Source organism: Scaptodrosophila lebanonensis, unplaced genomic scaffold (genome assembly GCF_003285725.1).
Source record: "Scaptodrosophila lebanonensis strain 11010-0011.00,11010-0021.00 unplaced genomic scaffold, SlebRS2 tig00000165-arrow-arrow-pilon, whole genome shotgun sequence".
In the NCBI taxonomy this organism is placed as follows: domain Eukaryota; kingdom Metazoa; phylum Arthropoda; class Insecta; order Diptera; family Drosophilidae; genus Scaptodrosophila; species Scaptodrosophila lebanonensis.
This window is the reverse complement of record NW_022060599.1, coordinates 33799-57707: the sequence shown is the minus strand read 5'-3', so window position 1 is coordinate 57707 and position 23909 is coordinate 33799. Positions and strand designations below refer to the sequence as shown.

The 23909-nt window shown below is 40.3% G+C and overlaps 3 protein-coding genes across 7 annotated transcripts; 2 read left to right on the top strand and 1 right to left on the bottom strand.

Annotated features, from left to right (window-relative positions):
* The first annotated feature begins 486 nt into the window (after window positions 1-486).
* LOC115629792 (probable citrate synthase, mitochondrial) lies at window positions 487-12001 on the top strand. Its single transcript, XM_030526351.1, has 3 exons — window positions 487-724; window positions 10128-11105; window positions 11244-12001. Exons 1-3 carry the CDS (start codon window positions 680-682, stop codon window positions 11613-11615), a joined length of 1395 nt encoding a protein of 464 aa, XP_030382211.1. The 5' UTR covers window positions 487-679; the 3' UTR covers window positions 11616-12001.
* Window positions 12002-13164: 1163 nt separating this feature from the next.
* On the top strand, window positions 13165-19445 carry LOC115629790 (transmembrane GTPase Marf). Of its 4 annotated transcripts, none has more exons than XM_030526346.1 (9): window positions 13165-13415; window positions 13869-14572; window positions 14639-14928; window positions 14988-15326; window positions 15531-15545; window positions 16377-17306; window positions 18236-18412; window positions 18511-18707; window positions 18779-19445. In XM_030526346.1, the coding sequence occupies exons 2-9, from the start codon at window positions 14257-14259 to the stop codon at window positions 18978-18980; spliced, it is 2466 nt and encodes an 821-aa protein (XP_030382206.1). In that variant the 5' UTR covers window positions 13165-13415; window positions 13869-14256; the 3' UTR covers window positions 18981-19445. The 4 variants fall into 4 exon arrangements, with proteins under 4 accessions (XP_030382206.1, XP_030382209.1, XP_030382205.1 ...); XM_030526349.1 differs by having other exon boundaries at window positions 13165-13457; window positions 14488-14572; XM_030526345.1 differs by having other exon boundaries at window positions 13165-13457.
* A 1331-nt stretch (window positions 19446-20776) lies between these two features.
* On the bottom strand, window positions 20777-22786 carry LOC115629795 (serine/threonine-protein phosphatase 6 catalytic subunit). 2 transcript variants are annotated; one of them, XM_030526354.1, is made up of 5 exons: window positions 22770-22786; window positions 22496-22687; window positions 22105-22392; window positions 21878-22032; window positions 21517-21820 (listed from the first exon to the last, which is right to left on the bottom strand). In XM_030526354.1, exons 2-5 carry the CDS (start codon window positions 22658-22660, stop codon window positions 21517-21519), a joined length of 912 nt encoding a protein of 303 aa, XP_030382214.1. In that variant the 5' UTR covers window positions 22661-22687; window positions 22770-22786. The 2 variants fall into 2 exon arrangements, with proteins under 2 accessions (XP_030382215.1, XP_030382214.1); XM_030526355.1 differs by lacking the exon at window positions 22770-22786 and having other exon boundaries at window positions 20777-21820; window positions 22496-22660.
* Between the last annotated feature and the right edge of the window lie 1123 nt (window positions 22787-23909).

The following is a 23909-nucleotide window of genomic DNA, read 5'->3' as shown; positions in this document are numbered from 1 at the left end:
GCTTGGAATGGTACAGAGAAGCTACAACTTATGGCATTCTCTTCATATGACGTCATAATACGCGTTGGTGTTAATTCACAATACAGCTGTTTTCCTACAACTGATTTGGCAAATTGGCCGGGATATCTAGTAAGGTATCCGAACTATTTTCCGCAAATAAATCAACCTTTTGGGTTGACTTTTTTTTCAAATTTTAAATAGTTTAAGCGTATTTTGCGAAGTAGGTTTGGTCACACTGCATCATTTTTATGGAGCATCTATAAACAAGAGTTCGACTTCATTTTTTGATTGAAAATCAAAATCAGCCAGAGCAGGTTAATTTATCGCACTCATTCTTACATGGCATTATGACGTCACCTGCTCGGTGAGAATAAACCAGCTGCGGCCATTAATGCGATACCTTTTCTCTTTTTACGATGTTGCCTGGCCTGGCCCAGCCAGAGGCTGAATCCAACGTACTCGTATTGCAAGCCATTCAGTTGCCGCGCAGCTGCTGTCGTGAAAGAAGTGCTGTAGGAGAGGAAAATTTTGTTTTTCGCTCATCAACGCTACTCTACTAAGAAAAAAGAACATTTCCAAATTCTTCTTCACTTCAGAGGGGGGAAACCAATTTTTTTCTGTGCGTGTGTGTGTTCATAGTGTGAAATATCTTTTCCATAACAATAATTTAACATAAACCATGTCGATCTATCGCATTTCCGCACGTAAATTGGTCGAGGCACAGGTGAGTTTTAGCATTCAAACAGTTTAGGTCGCCTTAGCAACAAAATAAAAAAAGGCGCCCAAAATTTCACTCACTACGATTATTGGTTTGAATGTAAGGGCACAGCGTGGCGGTACGACTTAAGCTTAGCTTGCAAACTTAACACGTTGCCCAAACGTGTCGTCTTAACTGTGCGTATTTGTATAGATGTATGTATATATGTATATGAGTGTAAAAGAGTGTGGGTAAGGCAGGGCTAAAAACCCACACCCGAATTATGACAAGCATGTGCTTTGCGATTAAAACATACTCAGCACATTTCATTCTACATATACACATACATACATGATTATGAGTATGTATGTATGTATGTACCGACTTTATTTCATTACGCATTGCTAACTGATAAGTGAACGGTATTTTTGATTCAATTCTTTTTTTTTTTTGCCGCACTTTGCTGTAATCCTTTTATCTAATAGTGCTACGTGCCAATTTTCCGGCTAACCAAACCAATGTACATTACATAATCGCAGCAAATTTTTGCGATGCTATTTTGGCCAAGCAAATTTTTAAAAATAAACGCCCCAACCAACAGTTTCAGAAGCAGATCACCACTGCAGCAGTAGCAGCATGAACAACTCAGAGGAGGCGAACAGAATGAGAGAAAAAGGTTTAATGAACTAACTGGTATTTCGGCAGTTTTTTAATAGCACGTGTTTTTTAATGTTTAGGAAATTTCCATAACCAAGGTTCTTGTAATATTTACAACAGTAATGAAGCTGGCACTCTGTTCGTAACAGAGAAGACCGCCGGCAGCAGTGCAGGTAGCAAAATATTTTTCGTGCTCTTGCTCTCTCGCGCTCCTTTTTGCCTTTCGACACTTGTTCCATTTCCAAATCGTGTCACGTGTTATTAGTGTTGTTATTTTTCTTTGGCCATTGAGAGTGAGTGGGTGGTTAGCGTTGCCAAAAACAAAAAGTGTTTATATGTGAATATGTGTGTGAGGTGCCATCTCATCTGCCGTCCGTCGAATGACCTTAAAGAAGGCGAAAAACGTCTTACTTATTACAAAATATTTGCCACGTATAAGTGAATGTATCTCTGTATGCAAGTGAATATACATATGTATGTGTGCATGAGAGAGTGAGAGTGGGGGTGCTTATGTAACGGTTAAAATCTGCACGACAAAAGTTTTCAATTGAAAAATCAATAATGCTGGGCTACCTCTGTATCCACATTCGCACTCGCAGTCACAGCAGCAACCATAACGACTACAACAACGGCAAAGCAGGACGAGCCTCCTTTTGAAAGCTTTGCTGTGTGTGTGTGTGTGTGTGGATAGATGGATGTGTGTTCTTTTTTAGGGTGTGTTTTGTATGCATGACCGCCGGCTTACGTGTGTGTTTTTACTTAGCGTAAAAAACAAAAACTATGTGTAACATGTACATATTTTTCTCTGTGCATAATAATTGAATAATTCTTTTGCTAGCTAGCTGTTGCCAATATTTTGTTTTTGACTGTTACACATTTGTCACTGTTGTTGCTGCTTTTTGGCTGCGCGCCAAAACACGCTCTGACGTGTGGGGCGGCTTTGGGGGTTGTTTCTGTTGTTGCTACATTTTGTTTTTGTATGTTTTTTGCGTTTTTTTTTTAAATCTTTAATTCTAAAAATAAATGTGTATATACTATATTAGGATGTAATCATTCGGTTGTTTTCTAGTTTTTCGCCAAAGCAGAGTTTTTGCTGAAAGTTTTATGGGCCAGTCAAAATGCCAACTAAAAATATTCATGCAAGAACAACAACAATTTAAACACTGCTAACTAACGACTCTCAAAAGAGTGAGAGGAAGAGAGAAAACAAAAGCAACAACCTTTGACGTAATTTGCTGGTAAACGCGAAATATTTTATCATCAGTCCGCTAATACGTCACGATATCTGATGCTTACGTAACATCAGGCAGAACATAATGGGGCGCCTTTTTTCCGTGTGTGTGAAAAGACAGAAGCAGAGGAGAGCGGCAGAGACAGAGGAAGCGTTAACAGGCCTTTGACAGCTAACAGCAGTTGATTTTGTTTTTTGGGCAAGACACACACAAACAAACTACAATTGAGCGTTACATAAGTGAAAAATTTGCTACATTTTTGTTTTGCTGTTGTTGTCGATTCCCACCATAGAATTTATGGCCAACACGCTAAATCGCCTTCGTCCGGCCGCCTGCCCGACACATTCCACTCATTTGCCTGCTAATCGCTGAGCGCATGCGTTGAAAAGTGCAAAGCTCAAGTGCTCGCCACTTTGGAGTCAGTTGCCATTTTTATGGTTGTTATTTAAAAATCCCATCATAGACCACATTCAAACACAAAGAAGCCAAGCCACCTGATAGCTAAAACAATAATGACAACAACAACAACAACACCGACACATGCTTGGTAATGAAAAATTTCGTAGCGATTTTAAGGTCGAGCTGATAAGTTTTGATAAGACCAAAAATGATAGACGCAACAAGAAAGAGATTGTGTGAGAGAGAGACAGAGTGAAAGCTAAAACGTATCAAGACAAACTTTTCCTTTTTTTTCGCACAGCACGCTTTTTTCTTATCGCTGCAGCACATCATGTGATTTTAGGCAAAAGCATTAAGGCAGCACGTACTAATTTGTTTAAGACAACGACGCCAGAAAAGTTGACATAACGCGCGCGCACACTCACACACATACACAAACACATACACACATTTAAAAATGCTGAAACCAACAATGTCGTCAACACATTTTCCAGAGCCATTGCTGATAACAAACCGAGCGCGTTCTGTTAAATCGTTGAAACACATGATCAACAGGGAGCGCATGCATTGCCTATAAAGGGGGAGGGAGAGGTAGAGTAGTAGAAGGTGTTAATTACATCGTAAAAGCAGAACTCTAGCTACATACATCTGAATAAACGTATACTACAAAAACGCCTTCTGTTGGCATAAAATCGAAACAAATTCATAAAGAAATGTCCCAGATTTGTCGCCAATTGGGACACCACGATTGGCAATAAATGCGAATAACAAACTAATTAGCAGCTCCGTTCAAGCTGTAGTTTTTCTGTGTGCGATGAAACGAAAAGTAGAAAGAGTAGAGTTACTAATTTAGGTTTCTCTAAAATTGGGAGTAATGGCTGCAATTTGCTAAAACTTTTACCTTAAAATCAATTATTGTTAGATGTCTCCCTTGCATTCATTATATTTATTGTGCCCACTCTAAGCTATAATCTTTAACTCATTTTGCAGTAGTATCGCTTCCAAGTATTGCCTCGTAATATGCACTCTCTTCAAAGATATGTATGTATGTACATATGTACATACAGAAATACATATGTATGTATATGTGTACAAACACATTTGGGGGATTCCGAACCTTGCCACGGAATTCGGCAGCTTTGTCAGCATTGACGTAAAAGCTATTCAAATAACGTATCTTTTCTAACAGATAAACAAATTGTTCCCTGATCACGCGCACTGAAAGACGTTTGCTCTCTTCTTCTTTTATTTTATTGATTGTTAAGTACGATTTACCTCTCTTCGGTTGTTAACATTTGGAATTTGGCAAATGCAAACAGAAATCACTGTCAACATCAATGAGTGCACGCATTCAGATGTTAATTAACATTCCATTTTGTTTGTAACACTGATGCGAACAGGGGAATGAGAGAAATGGCGGCGGTAGACTGTGGACTTTTGCTGAGTAAGCTTGGGATTAGATATTGTTTCAGTGTTTCTCCCCTTTTCGTCGGCATTTCCACTTACTGTAGTTCTCTTTAACTTGTCAACGCTTGACAACAGCAGCCAGCCACTTGAAATACTTTTGGCATTACTGATGACGCCAAGATGCAGGCACAGACAACAGGACTGTTTACATTTGGCCAACAGCGCATTTGTTTTATATCAAGAAAAAAAGCCCCCAACAGAACAACATTATTATTACAATGAAAGAGAAAAATGCAAAGCAACTGTTAATTAAAGGCATTTATTGAACTTTTAAAAAAATTGCATATAAAAACAGCAACAGAGAATGTACATTTTTATGTCAAAAAGTGAACTTGAAAAAAAAAAAATGAACAAAGCGCGGCAAATAGTTGTGTAGATTGAAAGCTAATTACATACACACACGCACACCTAATCTTTACGTATGAATGTATGTGTGAGTGTGTGTGTGTGTGCATTAGTCTGGTAGCCAACGGCTTATTTAGCAATTACGAAAGTTTTTTAATAATAGAAAATTAACGTTACAATTGAGAACATCACGCAAAGCAAAAGTCCGTATCAGCAGTAGTAACAGCAACAACAACAAGAAAGCGACAAATGACAAATGGCAGCAGAGAACGACAAGAGAGATTACAAAACTAAGCTAAAATGCGAGAGTTGTGAGATAAAAATTAACAGTGAAGTCGAAGCTGGCGCTGCAATGTTAATGTTATTCCAATGCATCAAAAAATACAAGTTAGAATTAAGCACAAAGGCTTAGTTAGATAAATTGGATGTTAAGACAATAAAACCCAGCTGACAACTGTTTAATATTGTGGCCGATTTCGAACAACAAAAGATACATATTACTACATACATACATATTGCATTATTACTATTACTATTGATCTCAATGTACGACATTAAAATTGATTAAATTTTCTTAAAAGATTTGCCAAATTATACAATTTTCAAAGTGCTTCCAGTTATACATTTTGTATTGCAGTGTAGTTTATTGCAGTGAGTTCATTATACATCTGTTGATGATGTGTCACAGTTTTTCAAATAATTTATATTTAAGGTGTGACAATATACATTAGCTGTGCTTAAAACTCTCCAAAGCTTTATGCGGTTCAGGGACTCACTTCCAATTTCCAACTTACATATGAAAGTCTGAAAAGATTTGACCGTTTATGCAGTTTTTGACTCGATTGATTCGATTGCATTTTAAATATACCAGTAGAACTGTTTTCGGATCGTATTCTAAATGATGTAAAGCTTAACTGGATCTTGTAATGTTCTGAAGAAATTCCTAAGGTAAATAAAATATCTTTCCAGCCACGAGCCTCAATTCTCGTTCACCTTGTTGCTGTTGCTTTTGTAACTGTGGCGGGTCATTTGTACGATTCATTTCCTAGCTGTGGCATCTCACGAAACGCGTTTTCAAATTGCTGTTTTTTTTTTATTATTGCTGTACATGTTTTGGTGTCATTTAGATACAGACGAGGCTCCGTTATTGCTGAAGTTTTTCAAAAAGCTGTGGCTGCGTGTTGGCAACGATTAAAAAGTAAATATATATAACTGTCTAAGGTTGCCTGCACTTGGAATCGCACTCGCATTGTGACTTTATTTCGCATTTGTGCTTGAGCTTGAGTGTTTACTATATTTGCTTTAAAAAAATAAAATATTTTATTAATGCATTGCAGTTGTAAAAACGTCTAGTTTATGGCAGTGTCTGTAATTTTGCTGTCATGCAATTGCCAACTGGCAATTGACAATGGATTTCGAGTTAAAACAGACTTATTAAGTATATGGAGAGGCTAACCATTTGAGAATTAATGGCTGATGTTTTAACATCGCTTTTTTCAACACGTGTGGAGTAGACTGGTTGATAATTGAAAACATTTGTATGGTACTCGTATATATACTTAGTATGTATGGGATATCGGGACTGTTGCCAAGCACTGGACTCATTGTTTTCTTTTCTGTGCGATAATTGATAAGAAATGAAAAGTTCACTTTAGCTATCATTATTGATGCATGTCTATACTAGCAACTCTTTGAAAACAGACTATACTTTGGAGTGGTGGAAACTTGATCTAAAAACATTCTAGTCCATAAAGTCATTCAGTAGAGATTTAGATAGGACTGTTCTGTAGCCGTTTTTAAATTCGAGCAGCTTAGGTGGAATCAAAATGCATTCAATTCGGAACGGATTGTGATCTTCGGTTTCAAAAGTTGTTTCAATTTTGTCTCACAAATAAAACCGAATAAGTCATCGTGAACAGGCTTGCTTATACGGTATTCAAGAGAGATATATATTTTCAATAACAATATTGGAAACATCCGTTAAAACTTGTGAACTTAAAATACAAATTGTTACATAAATAAGTCTATCTATATGGTCGCAACAATTCATATTCTGACATCAGCGAGCTTGTAGACTCCATCAATAGATCAATACAAATATATGAACATATGTACTATATATGTATGTACACGAATATGTACATATCAGACATAAATACATATGTTAATGTGAATGGATGTGTGGAATGTTTTTGACCTATGCATGAAGCACACACGCTTCCTTGAATATTCAGTGAAAAAAATACGACAACAAGCAGAAAATCCAAATGCGCAGTCTATATAAGTAGTAGCGCGTGAGATAGTGCGAGCGAGACAGTTGAATGCTCTGTCTAATTAGTTTAGTTTTTGGGGACCTTGAGAAACACTGAAGAGCTTCACACTTTCAAATATAACAACAACAACAACAACAATTACAATATATAAATATAGACAGACCGCAATTAATGTGATTATTTTATTCGCATGATCATATAAAAGTACATAAAAAATACAAAACGTATTTATGTACATTTTCAATTATGTACATACATACAAGTACATACATATGTATGTAGTTAGTGGGGCACAATATATAAGATAAGAGCAAGCAGATATTGTTGTTGTTGCAATGTGCGTGCCTCTCTCTTGGTGTCGTCGTTTCCATACATTACGTAAATGTGACGAAGCTCTTGCCAAAGTCTTTCGTTATTTGTATTTGTGTACAAAATTTTGCACATGATTAGCCAAGACGCAAACCAAGCAGTGATAGCTTAATTAACAGTAGTCTGTTAAAATGGGGCGGTGAGGAGGAGGAAGATCGGTCGACACCTGCTACAGTTACCGTTGCGGTTTGTGCACCTGCTGTTTGCGTCTGTTGTTGTTATTGTTGTTATTGACAAAACGTCGTTTGTATGTTTGCGGTTATCGACTCATATTACAGAGTAGATGAAGAAAAAGTAGCAAAGAAAAGACGACGGCGGCAACAAAAGGACAGTTGGTCTTGTTGTTGTAGTTGTAAATACGTGTAGACTTTTTTTTCGCTTATGCCCCATTCTTAGTTGTTGCTAATGATTATTTATGTGCATTTTGTGCAAATTTATGCGCACAGTGCATACATATGAACATACATTTATACACAATTTTCTACTTTAGTTATTTCTTTCACTTGTGCCACTTTTTGCTTTTGCTCTTTTATGAATGTCCATTAGCTTAGTCAGTGTCTGTTGGAGAATTGTTCAACAGAAATATTGAAGAGCCATATGATATACATATGTACATATGCAGATACATACATACATATTACCAATGGCAGTACTAATGTTTACATTATGTACTTAACTACCCAATGTAAATTGCTAAACAGTCGTGCTGAGAATTTGATGTGTATGTTTTTGATTTTAATCACTTATTTTTTTAAATAAATAAATGGTTAACAAATTTTTTTCGTGCAATCCCAAGCAAGCAATTCAGGAAATATTTTTGCAACATTCATCGCTCAGAATTAGAGAAAGAAAAACAATGTTAACCCTCAGACGGTTGGCCAACTTTATGACCATGCCATGTCAGAACAATTAAATACGCCGCGGCCGTCTTGCGTGTTGTTCGCGGAACATTTCACGCCCACTCTCTATCTGAAGCCCTGCCCTCTCCCTTGCGTAATCTGAGCTCTGTTATTCGTGTCAATGTTAATCGCTAAACGTTCGAACCCAAACACACAAACACAGACATGCACAGCCTGAACTGCAGGAAGCAGTGGACAAAGCCAAGGTGAAGGCTCTGTAGCGCCGGCGGCAGAGCTACTATCGGACTGTCGCTGCTATCAGCGACTTTCGACTCACGGCTGCCATTGTCATTGAGCTGTACTTCAAAGCGCAAAACGCGTAAAATTACGTTCATTGATATGTGCATACATATATGTACATACATATATGTATATGTAACTACGTACATATGTGTATGTCTGTGGGGCACTAAGGCCTGACATTGCACGCAGCTGACCAGACGGCGGTAGCAGCAGTAACAACAACGCAGTCAATCCATCTGCTGATAACATACTGTAAAGTATGTATATAGAGGCGGGCACCGTATACATATACATACATACATATGTACACATTTAGATATGTGTGTATGTTAATTTATGGTCATTCTAGTAAATACTACTTAATATTACATAGAAATATTTGATGGCTGCAGATTTGGAAATTAATTAATAGTAACTACGGCTTTCCGTCTTCCAAGTATGCATTACAGAGTTAAGGTTTATGTGATAAAAAAAGCTACCACATACATACATTTTATCTCCAGGTTTTCAAGGTACGTACCTAGCTCTTCACTGTTTGACAGCTTATTGATTCTTAATGGAATTCAGATGCCCTATTCTATTCCAGAATTATTTATTTTAGATTACTTCCTAATACAACAGCCGCTCTTTTTTGATACAATACGTAAATATTTCGTTCTGACGTATCTGATCCAATTATGAGATCGCATTTTTAGTGCAAGTTCGTCATATGCGAAGCTTTCCTATCTCTATAAGAAACATAAACCGTTGGGGGGAACGTCGGGCATGGACTATGTATGACGTTGATTTGATTGACAGTACAGTCATTTCTGCTCAGTGGTGGAGGCCGCTGTTGTTGTTGTTGTTGTTTCTGTTGGCTTGTTAGTGGGTCAGCAAATTCAATTAACCAACTGAACTTGTGGCGCCGTTGGATTTCTGCATATTGGAGCAGGCAACGTGGTGCGATGTTGTTTCTAAATTGAATTGCAAGTGTTTTTCTGTTTGGTTAACTAACTTATATTTTTCGGCGACTTGGCATATCGATTTATGTGCAAACCGGTTCGGTTCGAGTTCTCCAACCACTCGAACGAGCCTCAAAACAGTTCATTGATGAATTTGGCAGGCCGGTTATGGCAACAATACTAAATGCGAGTAAAGCCAAAAATAGAGCAGGTGGTTGTGAGACAAGGCCGCCAATCAGTAGATTAGCCGTGGTTGTTTGGCAGTAGAGACTGCCTAAAAGGAACTCCTAAAAAGCTGTTCCTGATGTTCAGAAACTGTTTCATTTATGAGTGGAATTGGGCGAATAGTTTTGCGAATTTTGCGAAAACTAATCATTGCATTTAATTACAACAAATTTTATTCAGAGATTATGAAAGTGTGGAACCGTGGAAAATAAAAGTGAATCTCGAAACATCTCTCTTCATTTCAATTTCTTCTGCTTCTTATTATTATTATTAAGGGCCATTGTTTGTGTAGATCTTGAGAAACTAAAGACGATTCAAAAGAATTTGATGAATTCCAACAAGCTTGCATTCAATATCTTTCAATTTGGTTGTCTTTGTAGAAACTGCCCAATGTTGGCTCCTATGTACGCCTGATTGCCGCCGATGGTCGCAGCCTGCGCGACGTCCTGGCCGCCAAGGTGCCTCAGGAGCAGGAGCGCGTGAAGAACTTTAGGAAACAGCATGGATCCACCAAAATGGGTGAGACCACCATCGACATGATGTATGGTGGCATGCGTGGCATTAAGGCTCTCGTCACGGAGACCTCTGTGCTGGATGCTGATGAGGGTATCCGTTTCCGCGGCCTCTCCATTCCCGAATGCCAGAAGGTGCTGCCCGCTGCCGATGGCGGTGCCGAGCCACTGCCCGAGGGCCTCTTCTGGTTGCTTCTGACCGGCGAGGTCCCCACCAAGTCCCAAGTCCAGCAGCTATCCCGCGAGTGGGCTGAGCGCGCCGCCCTGCCCCAGCATGTGGTTACAATGCTGAACAACATGCCCACCACCCTCCATCCCATGTCCCAATTCGCTGCCGCAATCACCGCTCTCAATCACGACAGCAAGTTCGCAAAGGCGTACTCGGATGGTGTCCACAAGTCCAAATACTGGGAGTATGTCTATGAGGACAGCATGGATCTGATTGCCAAGCTGCCAGTGGTCGCGGCCACCATCTACTGCAATACCTACCGCGGTGGCAAGGGATCGCGTGCCATTGACTCGAGTCTGGATTGGTCGGCCAACTTCGTCAAGATGCTGGGATACGACAATGCACAGTTCACCGAGCTGATGCGTCTCTATCTGACCATCCACAGTGATCACGAGGGTGGCAACGTGTCCGCCCACACCGTGCATTTGGTGGGCTCTGCCTTGAGCGATCCCTACCTCTCGTTTGCCGCCGGTATGAATGGCTTGGCTGGTCCTTTGCACGGTCTGGCCAATCAGGAGGTGTTGGTCTGGCTGCGCAAACTGCAGAAGGAGGCCGGCAACAACCCATCGGAGGAGCAGCTGAAGGACTACATCTGGAAGACTCTGAAGTCCGGACAGGTAAGCAACAATTTGATTCTCTTATTTAATTTAACTTAATTCAATTGCCAACAATGAGAACTTCTTTTTCACAAACAAGCTCAGAACAGTATTGCTAACGACTTGCATATTTTCATCTTCTCCATTCTCTCAATCTAGGTGGTGCCCGGCTATGGTCATGCTGTGCTTCGCAAGACCGATCCACGCTACACCTGCCAACGTGAGTTCGCCCTCAAGCATCTGCCCGATGACGAGCTCTTCCAGCTGGTATCCAAGATCTACAAGGTGGTGCCACCAATTCTAACTGAGACCGGCAAGGTGAAGAACCCCTGGCCCAATGTAGATGCCCACTCTGGTGTGCTCCTCCAGTACTATGGAATGAAGGAGATGAATTACTACACGGTGCTCTTCGGTGTGTCGCGTGCGCTCGGTGTTTTGGCATCGCTTGTCTGGGATCGTGCCCTGGGTCTGCCCATCGAGCGTCCCAAGTCCCTGTCCACCGACATGCTCATGAAGATGGTGCAGAAGTAAGCGGGACTTCTATGGCTGGCTGGATGGTTCGATGGATGGATGGATGGATGGATGGAGTCAGTGCGAGGACGCTGGTTTCATGAGCATGTGGAAGTGGAAGTAGAGGGGAGGGGGCGCGTGAAAGGGAAGTTCAACAAAAATGTAGCAAAGCAAAACCACAAGCAACAATGTAGCAGTAGCACTTAATAAATGAGGAAAATGACGACGACATCGTGAACAGAGGAGGAGGAAGAAAGAAGGAAGGAAAGAGGAGATGTTTGATAAATGAAATACGAATAAATGACTTTATTTATGATATTGAGAGTTGAGAGGGAGTTTGGAGTTTTGAAGTTGGACGTTTGGAGTTGAGAGTTGATGGGACGTTGATTGAGTAGAACAACCAAAAAGGGAAAGAACACACAATAATTAACAACAACAGCAACAAACAAGAAACAACCAACAACTGCAACAGCAAAACAATAAGTTGAAATAAGGGAAAACTTATTTTTAGTAGTAAAATAAAACGTAATTAACGAATGAAGGAAATAATTAACAAAATCACTTAATTAATTGTATAAGAGCCTATATATATATATGTATATATACACTATGAGAATATATATATGTATATGTAGCAGTTGAAAATTTCAATTTGTGAAATGCAAAAAACTGTTTGCGCCTATTTCTATATCTTTATGTTCGACAGCATTTTTTCCTCAACTGCCACCTCTAATTGCTATATTGTTTTGTTACTTAACTACACATTAAGCCAAAATTATGTTGAGAGTGCGTTGAAAGGCCGACACTAACCAAAATCCTAAACAACACCCCGCCTAAATAGTAACTTGATTACATTTTATGTTTAGTTTACCTTTATAATTTTTTCTTTTTACTTTAAACAATGGAAACATATTGTGTTATTTTATATAATTTATTGCAAACAAGTAAAGATAAAAACAAAAACTACAATACAAAACAAGTGTAACGAAAAACCTTTAAAAAAATTAATAAAAAAAGAGAACAATAAAAATACACAGACTAGTTTTTTGTATGTCCTCCGCCCACACCCCACCCACTCCACGCTACGATGTGACTACGACAAATATCAGCGGCGATTCGTTTGAATTTGGCTGCAGCGTAACATTGATACAAAATATATGTTCTATAAGCAAGATTAAATGCAAGTGTATTGAAAAGCAAATAAAACTGTCAAGTATTTGAATTTAAAAGCGCATTCATATTTGATGGGTAGCACTAAGTAACAAGCAGTGCACTGCTTGCCAGATTGATCTGTCAAGTGTCAAAGAGCTGAACACATGGTTGCCAGCCGATTTAAAGTTGCCACATTGGTCAGACTCAACTAGGTACATGTTTTTTATAGCTCCAAACTGATGACAAGTACTGCAAGTAAGTATAAATCGCATAAATTTACCTGATTAACAGGTAATTGTTGCTTGGGACTCAGGACTGCAAATATATTAGCGGTAAAAGATTACACAACATTACGCGCGCATGCCAGGTGGCATCGCCGAGCCGCTTCATTGCCTGTGTTTGTGTTTGCAATGCTGAGGAGACGACGAGTAGTTTTCTAAACGCGTTGTTACATCATTTATAGTCAAAATAAATTAGATTTAAACGGAACGTTTTAGAATAGGACAATTTATTGGGTAGCCGGTGTTGGTGATGTGCATGCGATTGGCATTTAGAACGCGTTTCATAAGCAGTTAAACAATTAACAGCAGAAGCAGCATCCGCCGTGTGTGTTTTCTGCTGCCTTGGCACGAAGACGAAATATAAAAACACAAACACACACAGAAAAAGGTATAAAACAAACAGTGGACAATGAGCGAAAGCAATAATCAGGTTAGTTTAACACACATATGTATGTATATACATATGTATATTGTTATTGTAACGGTGGGGGGTGAGGCGGGGCTACGCGAATATTATCAATAAAAGATTCCCAGAGTGTGATTGCGATTAACACACACGCAAATACATACATACACACATGTAGGATATTTGTTATAAAATTTTCGGTATTTGCTAAATAATATTTTCATTCAGGCCGACTTGTCTGCTTGTATTTGTGTGACTGCAACGGCGCAGTTTATTTCAGTATGTAGTATGTCGGTCGATTGCAAGAGTGTGTGTGTGTGTGTGTATGGGTGACGAGTGTGTGTAACAATTTGTTTAACAATATTGGTATTATGATTTAATTTTACTTCGCCTTTAAAGTCATCTTTTATTTCGTTGTGTTGCGTTTCTTTTCAGTTTTGTGCCATTGATTTTTGAGACTCTATTCGGCAAAGCAATTGAACAAGAAAAACCAAGCAATAAACCAAAATTCAACAAATCCTAAATCCCTAACCAGTGCGCACCACCTTCAAGCTTTATAATTTGATAGTTCCTTTTGGTTTAAAGCACAACTATAACAACAGCTACCAGAACAACATCAACAACAACAGCCACCACAACAACAATAATAATACCATCAGCAAAAAGGCAGTGCTGCAAATGCAATTGCTAGCAACAAATTCAAAAACAACTTGCGTTGTCTTTTAGCTGCATACTTTTTGTTTTGTATCAAAATTCTCTTCTCTTCAATAACAACGACAATAACAAAAACCAATAACGAATCCAACCTGCGCTTGCAATCGTAATGGCGGCCTATTTGAATCGCACCATATCGCTGGTTACGGGCAACGCCGGCGGCGGCAACAACGACAATAACACGGACACCGTTGACGATGCGCGCCACAATTTGTCGCTCCAAACGCAATCATCGGCCACATCGTTAACGCCGTCATCGTCGTCATCGACCAACTACAATTCGAATGCATTGCTAACTGAAAACCGCATGTACCAACAAAACGAAAAATCGCCACTGCAGGTATTCGTGCGGGCCAAAAAGAAGATCAACGATATTTACGGCGAGATCGAGGAATATGTCCACGAGACGACGCAGTTCATAAATGGTGAGTGTCGCTCCCATTCCATACAAGTATTTATCTCTTAACTGATTGAAATTGCATTTCTCGCAGCCCTGCATTCCGATGCCGAAATTGTGGACAAGGCAGAGCGTGAGCTCTTCGAGAGCTATGTGTATAAGGTGGCGGCCATACGCGAAGTCCTGCAGCGGGATCACATGAAGGTGGCCTTTTTTGGACGCACCTCCAATGGCAAGAGTTCGGTGATCAACGCGATGTTGCGTGAGAAAATCCTACCCAGTGGCATTGGCCATACGACCAATTGTTTCTGCCAAGTGGAGGGCAACGACGGCGGTGAGGCATATTTGATGAAGGAGGGCTCCGATGAGAAGCTCAACGTTGTGGTAAGCAAACCAATTAAGCAATCAGATCGACTACTATATCTATATCTTGCCTCCTGTAGAACATCAAGCAGCTGGCCAATGCATTGTGTCAGGAGAAGCTGTCAGAGAGCAGTCTGGTGCGCATATTTTGGCCACGCGAGCGTTGCAGCCTGCTACGTGACGATGTCGTCTTTGTGGACTCTCCGGGTGTCGATGTGTCCGCCAATCTGGATGATTGGATTGACAATCATTGCTTGAATGCGGATGTCTTTGTGCTGGTTCTCAATGCGGAGTCCACCATGACGCGCGCTGAGAAGCAATTCTTTCACACTGTGTCCCAAAAGCTGTCCAAGCCCAACATTTTCATACTGAACAATCGCTGGGATGCATCGGCCAATGAGCCAGAGTTTCAAGAGTCGGTAAGTAGTACAATAACATTCCTCTATCCGCCCTGTGTCTCCCCATAGAGCGCTAATTGCGTCATTTTATTACAACCTAACGTAAGGCGGTTAGTCAATATTTGTGCGCGCGTGTATGTGCCTGTGTATAATTATCTCTGTATATTTCACAACTTTGTTTAATCGTTGCTCGACAACTTTCAACAATTCTCCCTACAACGCCAGGAGCTGCTGGCAAAGGTAAAATCCAGAAAACAACGCCAAATAGTCCAAAAACTTCGGCATGCCGAACCATTCATATCCTTGCAACTTAGCTTGGTGGCTATTAGCTGCATAGAATTTAATGAGCTACTCTCTACAATAATATTCATAACACATACTATACTTGTATATTGAAGAAACTAAATCTAGAACTTTATAGAGGGTGGCCCTACGTATTCAAGTTCGATTATACTCAAATGATTTCCATGGAAAGTAGTGCTCATAAGTAACTATCTGAGATTATATGAAATTGTTTCGAATTATTGGCTAAATCTGCAAACACTTCAAAGATAATAATTTAAAATGAATCGCAAAGCCTTATTTAAGAACAAGGTATTACTATTTCTCCTGTTGCTGAAGGGCTGTCAAATGCAGAAAACCATTGGAAGAGTTTACTTTCTCGTTTTAGAAAGTGTTAAGCTCTAAGGGCTAGCAACAGATGCTTCAGCCTTTCAGCTTTAATTAGCTGCCTCGTATAGTATTGCGAGAAAAGGGCACAGAGAAAACAGATTTTATAAATTCAAAATAACAAAATAGTAGAAATATATTAATGACCCCGATTGAAAACGTATGAATTGCAGCTGCAAGGCTATGAAATAGAAACCCACAACAGTTGCCAAACCACCGAGCATTTTTATGTTGTCCCAGCTCTGTTTTAATCCCTTTTGATTTGGCCTTTCCATCGAGCTTTATTGTTACCATGCAATACCCAATAGAAATGCTAAAACAATTGCATTTTTTGCCTAATTTATTATCCCTACTTAATCGGAAATCCCTCTCACTCTCACACTGACATTGGGACACTCGCAGGTAAAATCACAACACACTGAGCGCTGCATCGATTTCCTCACCAAGGAGCTAAAGGTGAGCAATGAGAAGGAGGCTGCGGAGCGTGTATTCTTCGTTTCGGCACGCGAGACCCTACAGGCTCGCCTAGAGGAGGCTAAGGGAAATCCACCGCATTTGGGGGCTATAGCCGACGGCTTCCAAATACGATACTTCGAGTTTCAGGACTTCGAGCGCAAGTTTGAGGAATGCATCTCACAGAGCGCCGTTAAGACCAAGTTCCAACAGCACAGCTCGCGTGGTAAGAGCGTTTCCGGCGACATGCGCTCCATGCTAGACAACATCTATGAGCGCATCACCATCTTTCGCAATCTAAAGCAGGATCAAAAGAATTTGCTCACTGAACGCATCCAAGGCACTGAGACCCAAATGATGCAGGTGACCCGTGAAATGAAAATGAAGATACACAACATGGTCGAGGAGGTTGAGGAGAAGGTCTCCAAGGCCCTCAACGAGGAAATATGGCGTCTGGGCGTGCTTATCGATGAGTTCAACATGCCCTTCCATCCCGAACGTCTGGTGCTCAACATCTACAAAAAGGAATTGAACGCCCATGTCGAGAGCGGTCTCGGCAGCAATTTGCGTGCCCGCCTCTCCATGGCCCTGGCTATGAACGTTGAATCGGCCCAGAACGAGATGACCGATCGCATGCATGCGTTGGTTCCCAACGAACAGTTGCTCGCGAGCAGCACAAAACTGGCCGTTCGCACCCAACCCTTCGAAATGCTCTACTCCCTGAACTGTCAGAACTTGTGTGCCGACTTCCAGGAGGACCTGGAGTTCAAGTTCAGTTGGGGCATTGCGGCCATGATTCAGCGGTTCACGGGCAAAGTGCGCGAGCGCAGCAAAAAGCATGCGCCGGCCGCTTTGCTCAATCGCCAGAGCAGTATTGGGGTGAGTAGCACATCCAGCTCTAAATGAGATTAAGTTTCCTTTTAGCATTAAAAAATGTCATTATAATATTTTAATTTTCCATCAAGAAGAGCTAGGATCTGCACCTGAATTAAAACATAGCTTTAGGGCTTAAAGATCTCCTAAACTATTCCCCCAATGGCTCAAAGTCAAATATTTAGGACACACTTTATAGGTATTCTGTTTGCATTATTAATTTGCTGGTCAGCGTAAGAAGTATAAACTACAGATGTTTTTTGTTCTCAATTTTCTGCTCACATCAGAGGACCATCCATGTTTATTTTGGTCAACTTTAGTATATTCTCCTACAAATATAATAGCATGTATCGTGAATTACACCCATTTGTCCGTCTGTATGATCCCTTAACTCTTTTGAAGCGTAACCAGTAATAGGCGCCAAATTGGCCACAAAGACTCGTCTTATCTATATGCAGATCAAGTTTATTTAAAACCATTTATTATCCCAGTCTGTTATATTGCTTGCCATAGGAACAATCGGTGCTGAACTCACATTTAGTGAAGCTGATTTGCTTATTGAAATATCCTAGAAAAATGTTTATTTATTGTTTATAAGACCTATATATTCATATGGGAGGATGGTTTAGATAGCACTTAAGCATTATAGACTTAGGGGTTATCTACAGAAATAGTGAACCAATTCAATAAAATATATAACGCATGGAGGAGGAAATGAAATATCTATGAAATACGAATATATGTTCCTTGGATCAATCAATGGCGCATTTCTTACTTGGAAACTAATACCTTCATAGTTCACTTTACAGCGGAATTTTGTAGAAGAAGGAGGCTGCGTATCTTTATTGTCCCGGCCCTTTGGCCATCTCTATATATGTATACTTCCATCGATGTGCAAGACATACTTATTCTTCCAATACTATTTCCCTTTGCAGCAACAGAGCGTTACGCCCGCATCGACGCCTGTGAATAATGAGGCGACTCCTGTTTGTTTGCTGTCCACACCGGTGGTTGCAGGCATCACTCCCGAGCACTTGTCGCTGATTTCCCGATTCGCGATGTCCTCGATTGGCTCGCAGGGAACGGTGGGAGGTCTAGTCGTTGCAGGCATTGTAAGTAGTCGAAGATCGCTGACACGCGACGCTGTCTCTGATCCTTACTCAAGTAGGTGCTATTGAATCGCTATGTGCTGAAAACCAAACACTTGCAGATGCTGAAAACCATTGGTTGGCGGGTACTGGTCGGCATTGGGGCCCTCTACGGCTGTATCTATCTGTACGAGCGTCTCTCGTGGACCAATTCGGCCAAGGAGCGCACCTTCAAGCGGCAGTATGTGCATCATGCCACCAAGAAACTGAAGATGATTGTCGATCTTACGTCGGCCAACTGCAGCCACCAGGTGCAGCAGTAAGTAGAGACCTTCCCCATACTAAAATTTGGATAGACTTTCCCATATTTGAACCGTCGTTCATTCACAGGGAGCTCTCCAGCACTTTCGCCCGCCTGTGCCGCACAGTGGACACCGCGACCACCGACATGAACGAGGAACTGAAGACAATCGCGGCCCAGCTGATGGTGCTCGAGTCCAATCAGAAGCAACTGAAGCTCCTCCGCAACAAGGCCAACTATATTCAGAACGAACTGGACATCTTTGAGCATAATTACATAGCGCCTCAGTAGTCGGAGCTGGAGCAATGATTAGGAAGAGAACTAGGAAGCTTTAATTAAGGTGTATAGTTTAAATGACACGACGAATGAATGGAACTGAAGAGAAGAGAATGAAGCTCAGGCTCAAGCACGAAGAAAGCTACACCGGGGAGGAGGTTAAAGGCGGCAGCGAACACGACTACCACAAAGCTGTAACCTGATTGAAATGAAATGAGAAACCAAACAAGCCAACAACAAGAAAACAAAAACAAAACAAAAAACACCTTAAGGGCATGACGTCAATGACAACAACAACAAGCGAAATAATACGAAATCATTTTTGCTGTGGTAACACAAATTTTCAATTTTTTTGATAGACTTTACATATGATTATTTCCGTATTTATTTCCTAAATTAGATTTACAAATTTGACAAATTCTTTTCACAATACGTGCAATTTTTACCAACTTTTAATTTGCATTAAATAATTGTTAAACATTTTGTTTTCCTTTCTTGTTGTTGTTGTTTTCTACACACATATATACATACATATATAAAATGTTATGACTATTGATTTTTTTTTGAAAAATTGTTGCGTTTTTTTTAAATGGCCGGGTGCCATGAAATTAATAATAATACGTATACAAAATATTATTTTTAAAATTAATGCACACAACCTCCCCCCACAAAAAAATCCCGTTATGTTGTTTTCGTTTAGCAATAAACACGATATATTATTACTTTTTATTCCCGCGATAGGATATTTGTAATATATTGAAGAAATGTTAAGGCAGAAGAGTCTGGCAGTTATATCGATTCGTTGTACCAAATAAAAGTTTCAACAATGATTGTCGCATGGCGAGGTTAGACGTGTATTTACGAGTGAATACTGGAAGCGTAAAATGTGTAACGACTAATTGAAAGAAAATTGTAAAATAAAAAGTATTTAAGCGAAGATTGTAACGTTTGATACTCCGGGAAGTTCCATTTGGTTTCAATTTTATCTCGGAATTTGGCGAATTGTTTTTTTCCTATCTAAATGATTGGGTCATGACTCACAAGCTGAAAGAGCGCTGCTTATCGCTGCATTTCGATATTTGGCAGCATGGCAACAAAGATGGAGACCTTTCAATGCTTCTTGGGTTAGCATTTGATTTGGTGATCCGATTTGAAACAAATTGGACAATAAAACTAATACGTCCTTCAAAACAACGGATATTACAAATTTTCCGGCTGGATACAGGTATGGGGAGTTGCCTAAGGTTTTGCAATGACGGACATGAAGACCACGAAAACGATTTCAAAAAAATTATGTAAAATACTTCGAGTCTGAGAAGATTCCCTCAAATCAAAAGCTTTAAGCTTGAGCATTCTATAGTTCAAAACTATTTACACTATGATTTCATCGCATCTATTATAATATAATTAAGATGCTTCCTTCGAGTCGGAAAAATGTATCATTCAGTAATAAATACTTCATCCTTCACCCTACGCATTATTATAACAGTTGTTATCATTTTAGGGGCAATTTCCAAAGCATGACGCATTTGCTATCTTTGTAAATTAAATTAAACAGAAAAGAATAATTAACGCTTATGACAGCCACATATGGATGTGCGAGTGCAAGCGAGAAGGCATTACTCTCTGCCGAATAAACGTACTATATACATACACATACATAAGTATATAATATATTTGCAAGGTATAGGCGGTTGTGGACAAATGCAGATTTGTTTCTTTGATTAAATGCAGCACAGATACTAAACAATAAGTAAAGCGCCAACAGGTACAAGCTACACGCAATAAAACTAAATGAATAACAAATAACATTTTACAGATGTCGTTTCTTATTATTATTGTTTTTAGTTTCTGTTTGTTTGATCGGGAAACTTTGTTTCGTTTTGTGCCACACATCATTGATTTAATTACAAAATGTACAAACTATCATCTCATCGATTCTCACAAATAAATAATAGTACTGATATTGAATAATTAAGGCATGCATAATAGTAATAATGTCTATAGTAAATACAAGGTTCGTTTCTTCATTTTTTTACCGAGCACAAACAACAAAGTTGAACAAATCTTTTTTCTTGTTTTTTTTTGAGCAAATTACAAAAGAAGCTTATTTATAGATATGTATCTGTCTCTGTCTGTCTGTCGGACTGTAAGTTAAAGTTTAACAATCTGTGTGTGTGTTTACATTTATAGGCGAAGCTCCTGAGCATTGTGAGTCCTCATAGCTTGGAATACTTAAGTTTGAGGATTGCCCTCTTGAGCCTCGCATAAATGTTGTTTAAAGTGTAAGCATCTATTGAGGAGGGTGATGGCTTGGTTGGAACGGTTGTTGCTCAGTCGATTGGGGCTCTTCAGTATGAGTTCCAATTGGTTTCTCGGCGCAGTACAGGCACAGGCAGCCAAATCCAAAACCTACCAAATACCTGAAGAATACTACAAACTTAACGTGTTTGCTGGCTTACTGGCTGGCTAGCTAACGTGCTGCCTGCCTGGCTCGCTGGCTGGTTGGCTGGCTGGCTGATCTGAACGATGGATGGAGTTGGATGGCAAATTACAGAAAATACGGTGTCGTATTCTGTTTGGGTATAACGCGCTCCGAATCGGGCACAGCCAGAAACGTTTTAGTCTGCCTTTGTTTCGCAGTGTCGAAGCTGAGTATAGCCGCCACATTTCCGCACCGATAGCAATAGTTGGGCGCTGACCAAACCGTCACCAGTTTGCCATCGAACATGTATTTCATGCCTTCGTTAACCAGCTGGTGGGCACGACATATCAGATCCAGATTATTGATGGTCATAAAATCTTTGGTCACATTATGGCCGAATAGCCAGCCAGCTCCACGTGGACTCTGTCCCCTGCAATATATTGTTTTAATGTACGTTGTCAAACATTTGTTTTATTTCTTCGCTCACCAGTATTCCATATCCTCGGGATCGGACCAGACTAGATCACAGAAGGCACCCTTGTAGGGTATCTCGCCATTGCGTTCGATTGTGCGTATTTGATCTAAAGTAATAATCTCAGGGCTGAGGCCGCCGTGCACGCATAGCACCTCCTCATCAATGATCTATTAGGAGCAAGGTAGTATGTATATACATACATATATATATATAGCTATATGAAAGTGCAAGGCTCTTACTGCAGCAATTGTCAGCAGATCGAAAACTTTACAGCAGTATTTCCAACCATTCGCATTGCCATACTTGCTGAAGCACTCATCGAAGAAGCCGTAGACCTTTGTTATTTGTCTAGACTCGTGGTTGCCGCGCAGCAGCGTGATTCGATTTGGGTAGCGAGCCTTTAGGGTCAGCAGACGGGTGAATGTCTCCAGACTGTAGTAGCCGCGATCCACAAAGTCGCCCATGAATATGTAATTGGTGTCAGGCACCTGACCACCAGTTCGGAACAGTTGCTCCAGATCGTAGAACTGCAAAAAACAGACACGTTCACATGTATATTGAGATAAATGTACATACATACATACATGCACATGTGTATGTAGAGGAGGGTTATTAGGCAATGGTGCTTACCTGCCCGTGTATGTCGCCACAGACGGTGACGGGCGTGCTCACTGGCTGTATGTTTGTTTCCTCCAATAGTATGTCACAGACCATATCACAGAGTTTTTTCAATTCGTTTTCTGGCAAATATTTGCACTCCATCACAATCTCAATCCACTTATCAACATCCCCCATTGTAGTGTTTGGCTTTCAAACTCCTTTCTTTGTTGTAAATATAAATAATTAAATGTATGTGTATTGTTATATTGAACGTGATGTTCAGTATTTATAAACGAAAACTCACTTCGATAACGTGAAGAGCGTGTTTGCTGTGAAATATTAGCAGTGTGAGAAAAGGAAGGAAGCTATCGATAGCGAGCGCCCATTTCGCTTACTTAAAATGACTAGGTGGCAGCACCGAGCGCAAGTTGATTTCAATTTAAATTTACCGCCCACGCACTGCCTTCCAGTCTACAAACTATGAGTGAGGCGCCTGCGTTTGGCCAAAAGCGCGCCTCACTCACAAATTTGTAAGACCGAGATTGGCATTTGAAATGCCAAAAATGTGTTAGATGCCTTTTGATGCCATATTAAATATGTTGCAATTACCTTTTGTTTGGCCAACTAAACTGTCATCATCATCAACGACAACAGCAGCAACCACAACAACAACTAGGCGATAAAGGGCAGCTAACTACAATGAGAACAAGAACAAGAACAAGAACAACAACAACAGGAACAACAGGCCATTATCAAGCGCACACTCTGGCTGGGGCGTTTGTCTTTAGTCCTTAAGCCTTTGTGCACGTCTAGCTTTTGTTATTGTTGAACGTTTTTGAGCATTTGGTTCTGTTTGGTTTGGTTTGTTTTTGTACGTTTGTGTGTGTTTTATGCATGGAAATAATCACACTTTTAAATTTTATTACCGTTATGCGCGACAGCAGACGCGCTTGTTGAGCTCTAGCAATGCCTTTTAGCCAGCCCTCCACTACCCCTTCACCTTCACTGTGACTACACATTTTGGGACAGGGTGTGGCTAAAAGAGGACAAGGGGGTGGGGGGAAGCTGGTATGCCGGTGGGTCCTGAAAACGTGTTGGCATGTGTCTCGCTGCGACGACAAGTGGCCTGTGAAGAGTGGGAAAGGAAGGGAGGGGGGGGGGGGTGTACTGTGTTGGGTGTTGTTTAGAGTCTCATTAGTGAAGAGCGCGCGTGCACGCAGTTTTTTTTCTTCCTTTTCTGCTCTCCTTTTTTCTGCTATTTTTTTATATTTATTTTTTTATTTTTATTCGTTGCAAGTTATTTGTTTTAAGTGGCATGGTGTGGCATAAAATTGTATTTATCAGACTTGTGTTGGACGCGCAGCATTTAAAGGGTTAAGACTGCATGACAGCTGCTGTAAACGCCTCCCCGACTTCTTCTGGAAAAGTTAGACAGCTTAAATAT

Excerpts from the sequence above, each read along its gene's own strand:
- LOC115629795 (XM_030526354.1), bottom strand. The coding sequence starts at position 22,660 with ATGGGGGATGTTGATAAGTGGATTGAGATTGTGATGGAGTGCAAATAT. Across the intron at positions 22,393-22,495 it reads GTGGCGACATACACGGGCAG|TTCTACGATCTGGAGCAACT; the intron begins GTAAGCACCATT and ends TGTTTTTTGCAG. Across the intron at positions 21,821-21,877 it reads CCCGAGGATATGGAATACTG|GGGACAGAGTCCACGTGGAG; the intron begins GTGAGCGAAGAA and ends AATATATTGCAG.
- LOC115629790 (XM_030526346.1), top strand. The coding sequence starts at position 14,257 with ATGGCGGCCTATTTGAATCGCACCATATCGCTGGTTACGGGCAACGCC. Across the intron at positions 14,929-14,987 it reads ATGAGAAGCTCAACGTTGTG|AACATCAAGCAGCTGGCCAA; the intron begins GTAAGCAAACCA and ends TGCCTCCTGTAG. Across the intron at positions 18,413-18,510 it reads GTCTAGTCGTTGCAGGCATT|ATGCTGAAAACCATTGGTTG; the intron begins GTAAGTAGTCGA and ends AAACACTTGCAG.
- LOC115629792 (XM_030526351.1), top strand. The coding sequence starts at position 680 with ATGTCGATCTATCGCATTTCCGCACGTAAATTGGTCGAGGCACAG. Across the intron at positions 725-10,127 it reads GTAAATTGGTCGAGGCACAG|AAACTGCCCAATGTTGGCTC; the intron begins GTGAGTTTTAGC and ends TTGTCTTTGTAG. Across the intron at positions 11,106-11,243 it reads AGACTCTGAAGTCCGGACAG|GTGGTGCCCGGCTATGGTCA; the intron begins GTAAGCAACAAT and ends CTCTCAATCTAG.